Here is a 19597-nt window from a genome sequence, read left to right as displayed (position 1 = left end):
TCATCTTGGGCGCCAGAGACACAGTGGTAATAACAGATATATCACAACGATTGTTGCTTCGTCTTGGACGTCAGAGACATAGCATTAATAACAGATACATTACATAACTAGTGGCTTCATCTTGGGCGTCAGAGACACAGTGGTAAGAACAGATATATCACAACGATTATTGCTTCAGCTTCAACTTTAGAGACACAGCGTTAATAACAGATATATCTTCAACGCCAGAGACACCCTATTAACAGCAGACAGTTATCACACACATGATACACACCACTAAGGACGATGGCGGTGTTACTTCTCCCCCTTTTCATGACGGCTGTATTTGCTGGCAACACTTGTTACCGGCATACATTTCAACGGTTTATCACACAGGACGACCTGGCAGCCAATGAGGTCGCATCCGACGTATTCCCAACTCAACATCTGACATCCTGTGCTCAACGTTGTGCTGAGGATGAGAAGTGTGTTGCTTTGACTTATCATGGGGACCAGTGTTCCATCTACAGATCATCTTTGTCGTCATCTGGCATCCCAGGATCCAGGTCCTACATCAAGCAAGGAGGTGAGACACTGTTCAGACATGTTTCTTTCCCACAAGGTGCATGGCCTCGTATGTGTCCTTGTACTTGTTTGAATTCCGTCAGTTAGAATATAATGTTTTGTTTGTTGTTTGACAAACGAATTTGTACCAGACAATCCGTTGATTAACATCATGAGCATCGATCTACGCAATTACGACGATATGCATCAACCAAGTCAGCAAGCCATTAGACATTTCGGGTAGTCTAATGGGGGACATTTATACGTCAAAAGTGTAATGAGAGGGCATGGGATACCTGAAGCACTGCAGTTAGCTTTGTAGAGTTACCTGACGTTAGAATGATAGGATCCGATGATCACTTGTACCGAATATGGCCATCGTATCTTATTAGTATCTTATATTTGCTCGCTGTGTAACTGAATTATGGTAGGAACTAGACATAAACGAGACGAGTGAGACAGCCTCATCTGTTTCATATTTAGATCTGTGCATAAAGATCTAGAGTGAATAAAACACTCTCCACAGGTCTATATTACAAAAGAGATGACTTCAACTTTCCAAAAGCCAACTTTCCCTTTATGTCGAACAGTATTCCAGCAGCTCCAAACCTTTGAGGTTCAATCGAGCATGCTCTCTCTAGCAAGATTTCATAAGCGTCAGTAGACTCTTAATCGGGAGCTGTTTGATCAAGATAACAACATTCAAGGCCTCAGTAAAGATATCAAAACGTTTTATGGTTGACACGTGGAGGACAGTTCCAAACTTGACGCGTCCGATGTAGTTCCCTATTTTGACTTGTACCATATGTGTACGTGTTTTTTTCAGGTGAACAATTGACTTTCCTTTGCATGTGTTTGTGACAGGTGCCACCGATGGGGAAAGATACACTCACCTTTTCTCGAACACTTGGTACCGTCACTATTTGATAGCGATTCATAAACGCTTGCCCAGGATATTTTCGGAATCGTACAATTGATTCGTTTTCTTAGGAATTCAGTAAACTACGGTTATAACGAACACGCTTATAACGAACTAACGTATATAACGAACTAACTTTTTAGTCTCGACTACTTGCTGTAGCTATACTGTATATGTGCTTATAACGAATTACGGTTATAACGAACTAAAATTAGTAGTCCCTTTGAGTTCGTTATAACCGTAGTTTACTGTATGATTTAATTTAAACACAATTCTCAAAGCCGGACCATAATCAGTCTCTCACCGAAGCAGATTCCAATAGGCGTGACAGGCAAAAGAGGGGCTGAGTTTATGAATGGGTCACTAAAAAGAATGTCGAAACAAGGTGTTCAAGAAAAGGGTTAGCATGTCCTTCTCTTCCAATAATATCCGGCTCTCATTGACTTTGCAATGCAAAGGACGTGTTTATTTGTTGACTGACGCCGCACAGCTGTACTAGAGTCAATTACTTAAATTGCATATCTAAATAGCATCCAAACCATGGGTAAATTTTCACAATCATGTTATTACTCTGGAAACACGAAATTGTATTTTCCCGTATATTGAAACGACGCTTCTTGGACGCTTTCTAACCCTCGGTTTTCCATCCATATGACGTCGTTATTTGACGTTATATCTTCGAGGGAACGATGTAATCAAGCTCCTCCCTTTTCTTGACTGACATTGTCAATCAAGCAACAGTGTGTACCCACATTTATATTTCTCAACTTTCATTGGTTAACTTTCGCCTTCTCGCGGTCAAGCCGGTGTTCAACCCGTTGCTCTTGGTTCTAAGCGGATGTGCTGAATTCTACCGTTCTGCGCATGAAGACATTTTCTTCTGACATGCTTGACTTTATTGAACTGTGCTTAAATTTCCCCAAGACTCTACACGAGTTTGGTATACAACAATGGATTTGTTGTAAGCGAAAGTGGCGCGGGAACAACACCATTAAGAAAATTATGCAGTTTTCATATTCATGTTAATGTTCAAAACATGCTGAGATTTTAGGATATTGAGATCCTGGCAAGTGTTGTATATGATCCTGGCAAGTGTTATATATGATCCTGGCAAGTGTTATACATGATCCCGGCAAGTGTTATACATGATCCTGGCAAGTGTTATATATGATCCTGGCAAGTGTTGTATATGATCCTGGCAAGTGTTATATATGATCCTGGCAAGTGTTATACATGATCCTGGCAAGTGTTATATATGATCCTGGCAAGTGTTATATATGATCCTGACAAGTGTCATATATGATCCCGGCAAGTGTTATACATGATCCTGGCAAGTGTTATACATGATCCTGGCAAGTGTTATACATGATCCTATCAGGTGTTATATGATCCTGACAAGTGTCATATATGATCCCGGCAAGTGTTATACATGATCCTGGCAAGTGTTATATATGATCCCGGCAAGTGTTATATATGATCCTGGCAAGTGTTATATATGATCCTGACAAGTGTCATATATGATCCCGGCAAGTGTTATACATGATCCTGGCAAGTGTTATACATGATCCTGGCAAGTGTTATACATGATCCTATCAAGTGTTATATGATCCTGACAAGTGTCATATATGATCCCGGCAAGTGTTATACATGATCCTGGCAAGTGTTATACATGATCCCGGCAAGTGTTATATATGATCCTGGCAAGTGTTATATATGATCCTGGCAAGTGTTATACATGATCCTGGCAAGTGTTATATATGATCCTGGCAAGTGTTATACATGATCCTGGCAAGTGTTATATATGATCCTGGCAAGTGTTATACATGACCCTGGCAAGTGTTATACATGATCCCGGCAAGTGTTATATATGATCCTGGCAAGTGTTATATATGATCCTGGCAAGTGTTGATCCTATCGAGTGTTATATATGATCCTGGCAAGTGTTATACATGATCCTGGCAAGTGTTATATATGATCCTGGCAAGTGTTATACATGATCCTGGCAAGTGTTATACATGATCCTGGCAAGTGTCATATATGACATAACGTTTTTAGTTAAATCATACACCCTCAATTCAATATTGTTGAAGGCAGAAGAAGAAGATACAACTAATGGAGTGGGATGGGATGGGAAGGGAAGGAAAGGGAATGTAATGGGAAGGAAGGGATGGGATGGGACGAGTTGGGCAGAAGTGGGATGGGAAGGGATGGAACGAAATGGGATGGGGTGAGATGGGAAGAGATAGGGAGATAATGGGAAAGGGATGGCAAACTCTGGGAAGGGATGGGAAGAGCTGGGAAGGGATGGGAAGGGCTGGTAAGGGATGGATTGGATGGGACGAGATGGGATGGGATCGTATGGAAAGAGATGGGAAGGAATGGGATGGGATGGGGTGGGGAGAGATGGTATTGGAAGAGATGGCAAGTGATGGATGGTATGGGAAGAGCTGGGAAGGGATGGGAAGGGCTGGTAAGGGATGAATTGGATGGGACGAGATGGGATGGGATCGTATGGAAAGAGATGGGAAGGATTGGGATGGGATGGGATGGGGAGAGATGGGATTGGAAGAGATGGCAAGTGATGGATGGTATGGGAAGAGCTGGGAAGGGATGGGAAGGGCTGGTAAGGGATGAATTGGATGGGACGAGATGGGATGGGATCGTATGGAAAGAGATGGGAAGGAATGGGATGGGATGGGATGGGGAGAGATGGGATTGGAAGAGATGGCAAGTGATTGATGGTATGGGAAGAGCTGGGAAGGGATGGGAAGACCTGGGAAGGGAAGAGATTTGATGAGATGGGATGCGATTGAACGAGATGAAATGGGATGCGATGCGATGGAAAGAGATGAGAAGGGACGGGTTTGGATGAGATGAGATGGGATGGAAAGGGATTGGATAGGATGGAAATTATATGGCATGGGTTGGGAATTATATGGAATGAGATGGGAATAAATATGCAGTTAATCTGAATCCGAAGAGTATTATGTTCAAGTGGTAAATTTGTTTATCAGGGTGCATGTATATGTATTATTAATGGTCATAGTTTTAGTCTTTGTTTTCCTCGTTCTTAATGGAATGATTGCATTATGCAAGCTATATGACGGCGGTCTGTAAATAATCAAGCCTGGACCGGACAATACAGTGATTGATATCATGGGCATCGATCCCCGCAATTGGGATACGATGACATGCATCAACAAAGTCAACGAACCTGACCACCCGATCCCGTTAGTCGCCCCTTACGACAAGCATAGTTGCCATTTACGACAAGCATGGGTTGCTGAAGACCTATTCTTCCCCGGATCTTCACGGGTCCATAGGAACAATCTTAAAACAAAAATCTGCAGGACCTGATGAAATCGCAATTGAGCACCTAATATTTGGAGAAGATGCGCTTGTAGTGTCACTTAAACATATATTCAATCACATACTTGCATCCCAGAACTATCCACGTGCCTTCAGACAAGGTACGAATTTACCTATTTGTAAGGTAAAAACGACAACCATGATCCCCGTAACAACAGTGGCATAACTCTCGCATCGAGTCTATCTAAACCCTTATTAGAGAAAATCATGTAACGTAGAACATAAAAATATACACTAAGTAAGCTCCAATCCTTCCCCGGTGTTTGACAATTTGGAACATGTATTCACCGTTTTAGAGTGTGTAATTTCCACCAAGAATGCATTTTTTCATGGTAAGGCTCGCATGTCATCGATCCGAATTGCGTGGACCGATGCTCATGATATCAATCACTGGATTATTTACAGACCGTCGTCATATAGCTGGAATATTGCTGAGTGCGGTCTAAAACAACAAACCAAACCAACCTGCATTTTTAGGATAATGAAAAGGCTTTCGGTCGTATTTGGCATGAGGGTCGATTCGTCAAATTACATGACCCTGGGCTTTTATATCATACAAAGGGGAGAGATCTGATGAGTTTCCCATTACAGAAGGTGTTGTACAGGGTCGAGTTGGGTCAGAATGTTTTTTTCTCCTTTTCATAAATTATGTTATGTGTGAATTAAAGAAATCACACAATGGTCTCGCTGTTCATGGAATCTCTATACCCTTTGCTTTATTGGCCGATGATTCAACACTCGTGTCTGCATCCCCTAGCAGCTTACGGTCATCACTTGATTTAGTTCGTTTATATGCCAACAAATGGGGACTCATCTAAAATGCGCCCAAGTGTAAATAAACCCCTTGCATTCTGTGAAACACGCGAGCTTAATAATGAAGTAAGCTACAAGTTTGGTGATGCTACAACTGACAGTTCTGTCTCAAACATGGATGTCAAATATGGCAGGTTGCTCAAAAGCAAGAAAATTCAATGTGAGCACCATTCCTATCTCCACCCAACTATGTGCGTCCTTATATGGACAATAATGATTGATATATCTGCAAGCTTTAATGGATGTGAATTGTCACCAGCCTTAAACAGTAAAGCACTTGAAATGGTTGAATGTACACAACGCTACTTTCCTCGCCGTATACAATTATTGGGAAGCTTTGTAATAACGATAATAACTCAATAACAAAGGATCTATTTGTGCTCACTTTGCTGCCAACGCTATTGTCAAGACAATAGTCAGAGAATAAACAAATCATCTGGAGAGTGAGTTGGGTTGAACGCCGTTTGTAACATTATTCCAGTTATATCACGGCGTGTCAGCTTAATGTGAGAGAGAGAGACTAGCACAGAGACCAGATCTTTCACGGTAAACGTGATGTTGATGTATATGCAGAAAAAAATATACATGCTTGTCAACCATGATGTGCTTTCATTTTTTTCTCGGTGCAGATGTTCATATCTTAACTGGCGAAAATGATACTTGGGAATACATCATACTGTAGTTTTTGCCACTTTATATGGAATTTGCAGTAATACCGTATGTTACTAGACACATAAACTTATTCTTTGCCACTTGTGTATTCATGAGCACTGCATCACATAATTTCATTGTAAATTCTCACGTAATTTAAATAATGTATTGCTTATAATGTATTTGCCAATGTAAGATCTTCGGACTTAACTTTGAATGAAATTCATTCATTCATTCATTCATTCATTCATTCATTCATTCATTCATTCATTCCTCAGCAAAGACCATTTCTAGGTATAGGTTTCTTGTGATCTATTTAGTAAAATATTCCCACTAAAATACCTTGAAGTGTTGAGTAATTCATATCATGGTTCTCGTTTTCAATGCACAAATGTGGTTTACCTTTTCTAAAGTATTCCAGATGGAAATGTTATATCGTCAACTTTATGTGTAGTGGACAAACAAGACAATTTAACATATTAGCCGTGAAGAGAATATTTTGTTTGTTTGCGATAGTCTGATGTCTGTTATCACGTTTCATCTGTTCAAAATTTCAGAATACTGATTTGTAACTGTGAGTAACCATGAACAAACATCGGAACATATCACGAAACATTTCTTAAACATTATTCTACTGCTTTACTGTACAGATCACATTAAACTACATCATGTGGATCGATGCTCATGATATCAATCACCGGATTGTCTGGTCCAGACTCGATTATTTACTGACCGCTGTCATATAGCTGGGGGATTGCTGAGTGCGGCGTTCAACAACAAACAAACAAAGAAACAAACTACATGAGTTTATCACCTCTAGTCAAATTACCGATGTGACGTTAAATATTAACTCACTCACTCTGTACATTGTAGTTGACATTTGATATGGCGTTTGTTGCCACCGACTTCAGGACACGATGCTATGCTACTTTGGTTATTTGCCCCTCTGTTGTCATGAGGTCATTCGTGTAACGTGTGCGCTGGTGCCTACATTAAATATATATCATAAGTTGTAATTACAAATATGTATCAGAACAGGGAGGGGAAAAGCCACATACAAACTTCATACCCAAAATCCTTCAAATGGACAGCGTGCGTGTTTTGTGCATTCAAAAACATTTTGAACAGTGTGCAACTTCATAAAAAGTTAGAAAAACCAAGTCAGATCTGTGACTACCATACATGTAAATGACTTTTTTTAATGTTGTGTGTGACCATTACGGAAACCGAACCCTAGTGGACACAGCAAAAGAGGGTCTACAATTGCTAACTTTGCTGGACCCAGTAATCCATTAAGGCGTCAATGGGATTCCAGTTCAGTGAGATTCTAGCCCACTGACTTGTGATTGATGAAGTCTGGGGAAGGCAAAAGACAACATGATTATATTTTTACTGGTAGCTGAAGATAATGACAGTCATTAAAATATATAGAGGCTAGGTTATTTAATGAGTGTTCATGTCATACCGTGTTTACGACACGGGTGTCTAAATTCCGTTATTTCCCGAGTTAGAGCGAGTGCAATCCTTGAAATTAGGCACGAGAACCATGTATGACATGAACATGGATATAATGTTCTCTTTATTACCGAAGACGATGTCCACATACAGAGACGAATGTAAGTGTTTACCTGTGAGGAAGGCAAGTCGCAATCTACAGCTATGATGTCGTTTTAGTGTCACGTCATTCCGACCTCAAGTACCATTAAGGATCGAATGACGTCAACAATGCCGCCCGGGTGACTGAAACAATACACTGTTGTCTCGTGACCTGATATGACCTATGGGCACATATGATTTGATAAGTTTGCCATCGCAGGTGATAGTTATTTGTAATGAAAGCATGCTTAGCTAATAAAGAGGTGAGAAATTATCTTCTTCTTCAAAAGTTGATGACATTTGGTACATGTGCAGTTAGTAGTGGGATTCAACATGTATATTCCATTTTCAGGCTCTTTTTACAGTTGATCTTTGCACTTTGACTATGTTCCAAAGTCTCGTAAGGTGTCATCTTACTCCGAAGGCGTGGGTCATTGCAAATCATGTCTATCACAGGTTGTCCGTTTCCAAAACTATTTCATGGAGGTGATTTGTGTAGAGTTCGGCATCACACATCAAACTCGCAAGATGCTGGCTCACTGGAGCAATGAAACTGAACGCCTCAGTTGTTCCTGCTGAAGATGAAACCACTATTTATATTTTTTGAAGAGGCTCGAAGCCCAGATATTGATAAGACCCCCATAGTAGCCATTATTTGAAAACCGTATTGTGACCATTGCTGGGCCATTTCTCTTCAATGTAATGACATTGGGGATAATAGTTACTACGTATGTTTTAGTCTGTCATCCACACCCTGATACAAATATATCCAATACAGCCCGTGCAAGTCTAATGTTTGGCAAGTCAATCTGAAAATGAAGAGAGTATCTGGATTCCTTTTTATTATATTTTTATGAAGATAATTTAACGACCTTTTTTGTCTGCACGATATGTTCATTTCAGAGACTAGGTGTTTGTCTTCATATCTTTTTGCGATAAAATCTTATTGACTTTGGTTCAGTGGCTGACTTTGCTGACATATTTAACTGATGACGTCATATAAAGGTATGCCACAGTGACAGGACACTACGTTTCATATCATTCTTTTTAAATAACTTGTGTCATTATTGTGGATGAGTGTTTAGCTCTACCGAATGCAGACCCGTGCCCCGTGTCTCAAGGCTACACATCGGTCCTCTACCCACGCTTCTGTTTCAAGCTGTACAACACCGACCCTTGGAAGAACTGGGCAGACAGCCAGGCCCGATGTCAGAGTGAAAACGGACGTCTGATCATCTTGAACACGACAGAGAAACACGACTACATCACTGCGTTCATGACGAAGGCATCTTCTACGTATGGTAAGTAACACCAAACATCGTTTCCTTTACGATTGGGGGCACGGGTGGCCCAGTCGTCTAAAGCGTCGCAACTCGCTGTGCAGGTTGCGTCCCTTGGGCACGCCAGAAACCTATGATTGTGGATTTGATTCCCGGTTCGCCCCAATTCTGTTTGTCAGCACCATACCTGTGCTCGTGGGTTTCACCGAAGTGGTAAAAGTCTGAGACCTGCATCACTTCGGGCTTTCCTCCCACATTAAGCTGACACGCTGCTATATACCTGGAATGTTGTTAAAAGCGGCGTTAAACCAAACTCACTCACTCTTTTGCAATTTGTTAGTTGAATGGAAAATATACGTGATGATAGTGGTGATACGAGTAACAGACTTAAGCCTACAGTAGAGATGTGATTTATTGGCCCACAACGTCATCTTCACAGAACCGCCTCCGTGGTCTAGTGGTAGAGCGTCCGCCCGGAGAGCGGAAGGTCCGGAGTTCGATCCCCGGCTGCGTCATACCAAAATACGTTAAAAGATGGTACTTGCTGTTACTGTCTGGTACACAGTAAGGGGCTAAAACAAGGACTGGTCGGCTCGGAGGCAGTACACTGTGTCTGAGTAAGCTATTCATGTTAAACTGCGGCATGGTATCTCAGTGAGCTAGCACTATAAATCGGCATCAGTCCGGACTAGTACAAGCAGCCGTACAAACACACGTACATGCACGTCGCTATATAAGTGCAATAATCTTGGACACGACGTTTAACCCAAATACCACACATACACGTACGTAAAATTAATGTCTCAACTGTTTTTGTTCACAGGGGCATTGATTGGACTGCAAGTGACCAGTTCAACCGACTTTGCCTGGACGGATGGATCAACCTTTCTCCGGGCAGGATCAAACGGATATGGTGGCTTTAGCAGTGGATGTGCATACCTGGTTGAAGAGAAAGTAAAAACCACCACTTGCTCAAATGCAGGATGGTCCTTGTGTGAGATAGTCTGACGCTTGATCAAAAGGGGACACAGAAACATCTTGACTTTGTATCTAATAAACTACACCGTCACATTGATTCCCTTTATGGCCTGTATGCTCGAATATCCTGGGTAGTATTATCTATTTTATTATCATAACTTCGTGTTGAGCCTATCCACATTGCATGAGGGGCGCTAGGGTAGCCTGGTGGTTAAAGCATTCGCTGGTCACGCAGAAGACCCGAGTTCGATTTCCCACATGGTTATAATGTGTTAAACCCATTTCTGGTGTCCCCAACAGTGATGTTGCTGGAATATTGCTAAAAGCGTGGTACAACCATATTCACTCACTCGCATGAGTTGACATTTAGTCTGTGAAATGTTGACAAGAGAAAATCACCAATTCTTTAGCTACATCAATAACAATGTTATAAGCATTCCAGTTAACTAACAACACCAGTCTGGATAAATACTCATAGCCTATGCAGTATATCTTTGAAACAGAAGTCTGTATGCCCTTAGCTACGTTAATAACTGTTATAAGCACTCCCTGTTTGAGTGGATAGTGCTCACGTCAGTACAACTTTGAAAAAACAACAACTATACATCTATTTTCCTTAACAACATCAGTTTAACATCATTTTTTCTAACATCACTTTTTAGCAAACACGTCCAATATAAAGTACAAATTTCTACCCCTCAAGCTACCTTAATAACACAGTCAGTAGTACTTTCGGTTTAATGGCCTTGAACTCCAGTCTCTCCAGTCTCTGCCTAGAGATCATGTAAAAACTGCTAAATTTCGATAGTAACTGCGCAAAATATTGTGTATACACATAACTATGGTGACGCCTACGTCCCACCGAGTGACCTTCACTTTCATCGTCATCCGGCCACATGCGAGAATTATGGGTGTTACAATTAAGAAGTAACTACACAATACCAAAAATACTTCCTGGATGAAACTATTCAGAAGTCAGTTTGTGAGTAAATGAACTTCCAGATGATCTTAACATTTCATATGATCGTGTCCAAGGTATCTTTAAGATGTTAACGACGGTAAATTATAACGGGATCGGGATCGGGTGACTTGGTTGATGCATGTCATCGATCCCAATGGCGTGGGTTGATGCTCATGACATTAATCACTGGATTGTCTGGTCCAGACTCGATTATTTACAGACCGCCGTCATATAGCTGAAATATTGCTGAGTGCGGCGTAAAACAACATACCAAGCAGCCAACCAACTAGTGACCTTGATCGCATCCTATCATACGTCAGAATAATTCCCTAGGCGTGTATAGGAGGTATAGGAGGTATAGGAGGTACGAAGTGTCTGACATCAGTTAAGTTACAGTGTACACAAACTGTTCTGTCAAGTTATATTATTACTAGCTTATAGTGACCTTGATCGCATCCTATCATACGTCAGAATAATTACCTAGGCTTGTATAGGAGGTATAGGAGGTACGAAGTGTCTGACATCCGTCATACGCACGTGGCTGCGAAAACCAATTGCGGCGGCGAAGCTCAAATTCGAGCAAACGTTAAGGACCCGTCTTACAAATCGTCACGTTAATATTTAGTTATATCTTTACGAAAACATGTAATATTTACCTGATGCAGTTCAGGTTATATATAACCTGTGATATCGAGCACTGTCCATTGAGCCATTGTCCCACAGAACTATATTATCCTAGTCTTTGAGTGAGTGAGTTTTGTTTTACGCCGCTTTTAGCAATATTCCAGCAATATCACGGCGGGGGACACCAGAAATGGGCTTCACACATTGTACCCATGTCGGGATTCGAACCCGGGTCTTCGGCGTGACGAGCGAACGCTTTAACCACTAGGCTACCCGACCGCCCCCTAGTCTTTGAAGGCATTTAGAAGTGATACACTTGAGGAGGTTAAGAGGAGGTGAGATACTAGTATCGTACGTCACACTTCGGTCTTTTGTTGACGTGCTGTTATTCGTTTTGATTGGTATAACTGCTGTCTCGCTGACATCACGTTGAACTTTCTTTTTAATGTCAGGAGTTTCTTAAACAAAATAAAAACGCCACTCGCGTCATACTTGCTTTGAATTCCACATAAGTTTGATATAGATCAACTACAGACATACACTCGAGGCATATCCATTTGTCACCGACATACACGTAGACAGGACCTGCGTCTCTTGGTCAGTGCGACGTAAAACCCAACTCACTCACTCCGATCGTGATAACTGACATTGATTTGTGTATATCTTCAACATGAAAATCATTACCTGCAGGCATTTACATAAGTGTAATGCTATATAAGGCTTGGGGTGGTTCTACTCCGGGAATAAGCTACAGTTGCAGCTTTTATGACATTTGTGGACTTGAAGTCCATTAAAAACATGATTTTGTCAATGATATAAAAATCTGAGATATATTATTTTTCACGTCCCTGGTGTGTTCAGAATGCATTGAAATGTCTCGATAATGTTAAGTTTATGAACAAATTATTTTTGAAATTCGTTTGCCTGCTTGTTAAAGTTAAGTTTAGTCATTTACATGTCATTACAATAACATGTATACTGCACTGCTCGTTTTAACCCATTAGGAATCCGGGTTCATATATGTCCCCAGCAAACTATGCTGGTTGTAAGAGGTGACCAAGTGGATCGGGTGGTCAAGCTCGGCACTTGTAACTTGACGGCGTGAATCGCTGCTCACAATATCGACCACTGGCTTATTTCCTCCAGACTCGATCATGTGCAGATTGACGTCATATAGCTGGAATAATGCTGCGTGTGGCGTTAAACAACAAACAAACATACACATTACTCAAGTCAACTGTTATATTCCCAATCATCATTTGGCTGTATAGTAAACTACGTCTATGATGAATGGATCCATATAACGAACCTTTTTTTGTGTTCCCCGCCATTTGTATATGTATGCTGTATATATGCTTATAACGAACTACGGCTATAACGAATTAAACTAAGTGGTCCCTTCGAGTTCGTTACAACAGTAGTTTTCTGTAGAAATCATAACTGAGAGCGGAAGGTCCGGGGTTCGATCCCCGACCGCGTCATACCGAAAGACGTTAAAAGATGGCATTGTTGTTACCCTGGAATTAAGGGGCTAAAACAAGGACTGGTCGGCTCGGAGTCAGTATACTGTGTCTGAGTGGGGGTATTCATGTTAAACTGCGGCATGGTATCTCAGTGAGCTAGCACTATAAATCGGCATCAGACCGGACGAGTACAAGCAGCCACACCAACACACATACACACGTACATGCACGTCGCTATATAAGTGCAATAATTTTGGACGCGACGTTAAGCCCCATTTCATCTCACCTCACCAAGAATTAAGTGGTCCCTTTTATAACCGTAGTTTTCTGTAGAAATCATAACTGCTCAGATGCATTACAAACTATGACACAAATTACAGTGAACTGTATTGTAGGTGAGGTGGGGCTTAACGTCGCGTCCAAGATTATTGCACTTATATTGCGACGTGCATGTACGTGTGTGTGTGTGTGTGTGTGTGTGTGTGTGTGTGTGTGTGTGTGGCTGCTTGTACTAGTTCGGACTGATGCCGATTTATAGTGCTAGCACGCAGTTTAACATGAATTCGCCACTCAGACACAGTATACTGACTCCGAGCCGACCAGTGCTTTTTTTTAGCCCCTTAATGCCGAACGCCAGACAGGGTAACAACAAGTACCATCTTTAAATGTCTTTTGGTTATGACGCGGCCGGGGATCGAAACCCGGACTTTCCGCTCTCCGGGCGGACGCTGTACTTCTAGACCGCGGAGGCGGTGAACTGTATTGAAAGTTTTATTCCTGATTGGGACCCGTCAAGATCCGGGGTAGAATAGGTCTTCAGCAATCCATGCTTGCCGTAAAAGGCGAGTATGCTTGTCGTCAGTGGCGACTAACGGGATTGGGTGGTCAGGCTTGCTGACGTGGTTGATGCATGTCATCGTATCCAAATTGCGCGGATCGATGCTCATGATATCTGATTTCTGTAATGTAATGTAATGTAACGCTGATCCATTCTCTCAAAATGCATTTTTATGGCTCTGTAAGCATCTATTCTACCCCGGATCTTCACGGGTCTTTCGCGATGAGGGAAACAAGTCTGTTAACATTTGGGGGACACGATTGCTCTGGAATGAAACCTCTACGTACATTACGGGTTTTTGATATAACATGACCAGAAATTTACTGTAAAGTGTGTAACGCCAAATACCGTCTATAGTTCCCATAACAATACTGGCGTTGTTGAAGTCATTCGGCATATACTTTGATTTGAACAAAAATGAAAACGGGAACAATTTGAGCAGTCATATGAGGTTCATATCAGCCGCAGTTTTTTTTCTCTCACGTGTCATGTCCACAAAACTAGCTTCAATGTGAAGTCCTTACAGTGATGAGGGGGACGGGTGGCCCAGTCGTCTGAGTCGCCGCGATTCGATGTGCAGAGTTGCGTTTCAGAAACCTATGATTGTGGGTTCGAATCCCGGTTCGCCCCGAATATGTTTCTAAGTTTGTCGGCACCATACCCGTGCTCGTGGGTAAACGTCTGAGGCCTGCATCACTCCTGGCTTGCCTCCCACATTAAGCTGACACGGCGATATAACTGGAATACAGTTAAAAGTGGCGTTAAACCCAACTCACTCACTCAAGTGACTGCGTGGACCCGAGCGAGGGTTCAATATGTTTGCTTGGGTATGCATTGTAGCCATTAGGACCAAACGTCTACGTGTCCAGTATTAAGTAAAACTTTTATATTAGTATTCAATAATTACTTCGCGCACTGTAAAATAGTAAGTAAAATTCACTAGCATCTTTTCCATGAAGAACAGTCCTCCTTCGCGACAACCATGTTTAAAATCTTTACTCGCTTTGACCTCACGGTGGGGTGGTGGTTTGTGCAATGTACACCTCAGAGACAAGCCTGGTTTTAACAAATTGCTTTGACAGGTGTTCTTGTCCTAAGTTACATTATGCGACATGGTATTTCATAATTCAACATTACATTTTGTTTCACGTAAACTGCCGATATGTAATAGGATGTAGTTTATATTGCACAGGGGATACAATTTATTTATGCCACGTTGTACTGATATATGCCCTCATGTCGTAATCCTAGTTTTGAAACCCCCATACAAAAGCACTTGGGTGTATCCGGAGAGGTAAAACCATAAGGCTTTCAAACACAGATGACGCTTTAACTTAAGTGACCTAAATACTCACCCACCATAATTTATTATGTCTATCGCATCAATCTTCTTTAAGATATTTTAAAAAAATAGACAGTACATGAGAAATGTATTGCCACGATATTACCAACTTCAATTTTTTTTTTCAAAAATGTGGCTTCTTGTCTGTAATATTGGCTTCTCAATACTCAATATGAACATTTAAAAAAACCCCAAAAACAATAGTCTTGTTGCGCAATACATACATTACGATTGAGAAAAATCGCTATTGTTAATTTGAATACTGTGTTAAGTAAATACCCATTTTATTTGGACACAGAAACACACTTTGTTTAAATCATCAATAACATCGCTCATCGCTAAAGCAAGTAAACGTTAGATATAACAAAGTGGTAGTATAGCCGAAGACACAACAATTGATTTCCTATGTCGATTGCTACTGATGACACGACAACGCTTTCCTTGTAATCGATTCGAAAGGTTTTGCCCGCTATTGAATTCATTCATTGTCCATGTAATTAGTATTGCATCCTTACCTTCTCGAGGCATTTAAAAAGTGAATTTCACATTGTGGTTCACTGGAGTATGGACGCTTTGAATCCTTACACAGTTCAAACGAAGGCGTTGTTTGGCAGGCATCCATATTGAAGTCAACACTCTATCATGTCTATGGATCTGCTACTTCAAAAAGAATTAAGGTACTGATTAGGTAGTGAAAGAAAACAAGATGTTAAGAGGTTAGAAGAGCTGTCATTTTGTCATGATTTTGTTTAGGTTTTACTTTGGCAAAAAGAAATGGTAAGGAATTCTTGAGACCTTAATTTCACTGACAGGAAATTTGCCTCTTGAGAGTCACATGTACATACACTCAAACACCTGTGTGTTAAACTTTGATATCTCGAACTTGCGGTTGTCTCGAAGTAAAAGTTTGGTTCCTGCGTATTCCTTCTCTATGGATCATTTTCGGTTGTGTCGACCTCGGGTAAGTCGAAGTATTTACGTAGGTCCCTTCAACTTCGACATAACAGTGTTTGACTGTCTACATTGTTCAGAAAAGTCATCCAAGTCCCCAATTGTGAGTGAGTGAGTTAAAATGGAAATTCACACACCAATTGAGACCATCTAATTCGACCGTAGGTTGATGGGACTTGTTGACTGTGAGTAGCGTGAGTGAGGGTAGTTGAATAATATTTCAGTTTTATCACGACGATAGACGGGGGATGTCGTGCCGCAGGTCGTGGATGGGAGGTAAACATGACGCAGGTCGTAGATGTGAGGTAAACGTGACCCAGGTCACACATGTGAGGTAAACGTGACCCAGGTCACACATGTGAGGTAAACGTGACGCAGGTCACACATGTGAGGTAAACGTGACCCAGGTCACACATGTGAGGTAAACGTGACCCAGGTCGTAGATGTGAGGTAAACGTGACACTGGTCACACATGTGAGGTAAACGTGACACTGGTCACACATGTGAGGTAAACGTGACGCAGGTCACACATGTGAGGTAAACGTGACACTGGTCACACATGTGAGGTAAACGTGACGCAGGTCACACATGTGAGGTAAACGTGACACTGGTCACACATGTGAGGTAAACGTGACACTGGTCACACATGTGAGGTAAACGTGACGCAGGTCACACATGTGAGGTAAACGTGACACTGGTCACACATGTGAGGTAAACTTGACGCAGGTCACACATGTGAGGTAAACGTGACACTGGTCACACATGTGAGGTAAACGTGACACTGGTCACACATGTGAGGTAAACGTGACCCAGGTCACACATGTGAGGTAAACGTGACCCAGGTCACACATGTGAGGTAAACGTGACCCAGGTCACACATGTGAGGTAAACGTGACACTGGTCATACATATGAGGCAAACGTGACACTGGTCGTAGATGTGAGGTAAACGTGACGCAGGTCACACATGTGAGGTAAACGTGACGCAGGTCACACATGTGAGGTAAACGTGACGCAGGTCACACATGTGAGGTAAACGTGACACTGGTCATACATATGAGGTAAACTTGACGCAGGTCGTAGATGTGAGGTAAACGTGACGCAGGTCACACATGTGAGGTAAACGTGACGCAGGTCACACATGTGAGGTAAACGTGACCCAGGTCACACATGTGAGGTAAACGTGACGCAGGTCACACATGTGAGGTAAACGTGACCCAGGTCACACATGTGAGGTAAACGTGACCCAGGTCACACATGTGAGGTAAACGTGACACTGGTCATACATATGAGGCAAACGTGACACTGGTCGTAGATGTGAGGTAAACGTGACGCAGGTCACACATGTGAGGTAAACTTGACGCAGGTCACACATGTGAGGTAAACGTGACACTGGTCATACATATGAGGTAAACTTGACGCAGGTCGTAGATGTGAGGGTAAACGTGACGCAGGTCGTAGATGTGAGGTGAACGTAACACGGGTCGTGGATGTCAGGTGAACGTAACACGGGTCGTGGATGTAAGGTGAAATGTGTCAATCCAATCTCGTTTTAGGCAAAGGACAATCTCTAAAAAGGACCTCTGAAAATAAGGTACATTGTAAATCTAGGGTATCGTAGTAAGAATTACCGAATTAGAAACTTGAAGTTAAAGTCCTGTGTAAACGCCTTCGTTTGAACTGTGTAAGGATTCAAAGCGTCCATACTCCAGTGAACCACAATGTGAAATTCACTTTTTAAATGCCTCGAGAAGGTAAGGATGCAATACTAATTACATGGACAATGAATGAATTCAATAGCGGGCAAAACCTTTCGAATCGATTACAAGGAAAGCGTTGTCGTGTCATCAGTAGCAATCATGAGGGCATATATCAGTACAACCTGGCATGAATAAATTGTATCCCCTGTGCAATATAAACTACATCCTATTTCATATCGGCAGTTCACGTGAAACAAAATGTAATGTTGAATTATGAAATACCATGTCGCATAATGTAACTTAGGACAAGAACACCTGTCAAAGCAATTTGTTAAAACCAGGCTTGTCTCTGAGGTGTACATTGCACAAACCACCACCCCACCGTGAGGTCAAAGCCAGTAAAGATTTTAAACATGGTTGTCGCGAAGGAGGACTGTTATTCATGGAAAAAATTCTGGTGAATTTTACTTACTATTTTACAGTGCGCGAAGTAATTATTGAATACTAATATAAAAGTTTTACTTAATACTGGAGACGTAGACGTTTGGTCCTAATGGCTACAATGCATACCCAAGCAAACATATTGAACCCTCGCTCGGGTCCACGCAGTCACTTGAGTGAGTGAGTTGGGTTTAACGCCACTTTTAACTGTATTCCAGTTATATCGCCGTGTCAGCTTAATGTGGGAGGCAAGCCAGGAGTGATGCAGGCCTCAGACGTTTACCCACGAGCACGGGTATGGTGCTGACAAACTTAGAAACATATTCGGGGCGAACCGGGATTCGAACCCACAATCATAGGTTTCTGAAACGCAACTCTGCACATCGAATCGCGGCGACTCAGACGACTGGGCCACCCGTCCCCCTCATCACTGTAAGGACTTCACATTGAAGCTAGTTTTGTGGACATGACACGTGAGAGAAAAAAAAACTGCGGCTGATATGAACCTCATATGACTGCTCAAATTGTTCCCGTTTTCATTTTTGTTCAAATCAGAGTATATGCCGAATGACTTCAACAACGCCAGTATTGTTATGGGAACTATAGTCGGTATTTGGGTTTACACACTTTACAGTAAATTTATGGTCATGTTATATCAAAACTCCATTGCTACCCGTAATGTACGTAGAGGTTTCATTCCAGAGCAATCGTGTCCCCGCAAATGTTAACAGACTTGTTTCCCTCTTCGCGAACGACCCGTGAAGATCCGGGTTACGCCGTAAGTAAGTACTTAGACCTGGCACCAAGTGATTTCTACCCGTTGCCTAAACTGAAAAACATGAAGCGGTATGACGACAACGATGACCTTAACACTGACGTGATTGTTTTCTTTTCAGGGAAGCTTCAGAAAAACCTTTACTATCGATATAAGCATTTTGAAAGCAGTGAGAATATGTTGAAAAATAATGAAGAGGACTTTCACAATTTGTGTGTGTGTGTGTGTGTGTGTGTGTGCGTGCGTCATCAGTCTTAATTTTCTGTTGAATACTATATAGCTTTCATTCCCTCGAGCGTCTAAAGAATAACATCTTTCAAAAACTTTCTGACAACATCTACGCACAAACCTGATA

At 41.8% G+C, this 19597-nt stretch overlaps 1 protein-coding gene across 1 annotated transcript; it reads left to right on the top strand.

The window, feature by feature from the left end:
• Positions 1 to 285: 285 nt before the first annotated feature.
• LOC139472912 (C-type lectin domain family 9 member A-like) lies at positions 286 to 10179 on the top strand. The gene is made up of 3 exons (XM_071255379.1): positions 286 to 565; positions 8977 to 9192; positions 9995 to 10179. The coding sequence occupies exons 1-3, from the start codon at positions 286 to 288 to the stop codon at positions 10177 to 10179; spliced, it is 681 nt and encodes a 226-aa protein (XP_071111480.1).
• Positions 10180 to 19597: the final 9418 nt, after the last annotated feature.

The sequence above is a fragment of the Haliotis cracherodii genome, unplaced genomic scaffold (assembly GCF_022045235.1).
Source record: "Haliotis cracherodii isolate W230 unplaced genomic scaffold, xgHalCrac1.p SCAF_25, whole genome shotgun sequence".
NCBI lineage: Eukaryota > Metazoa > Mollusca > Gastropoda > Lepetellida > Haliotidae > Haliotis > Haliotis cracherodii.
This window is presented reverse-complemented; position numbering and strand designations above follow the sequence as displayed.

Coding starts and splice junctions, on each gene's coding strand:
- LOC139472912 (XM_071255379.1), top strand. CDS start 286: ATGGCGGTGTTACTTCTCCCCCTTTTCATGACGGCTGTATTTGCTGGC. Junction 566..8,976: donor GTCCTACATCAAGCAAGGAG/GTGAGACACTGT, acceptor ATGAGTGTTTAG/CTCTACCGAATGCAGACCCG. Junction 9,193..9,994: donor GAAGGCATCTTCTACGTATG/GTAAGTAACACC, acceptor TTTTGTTCACAG/GGGCATTGATTGGACTGCAA.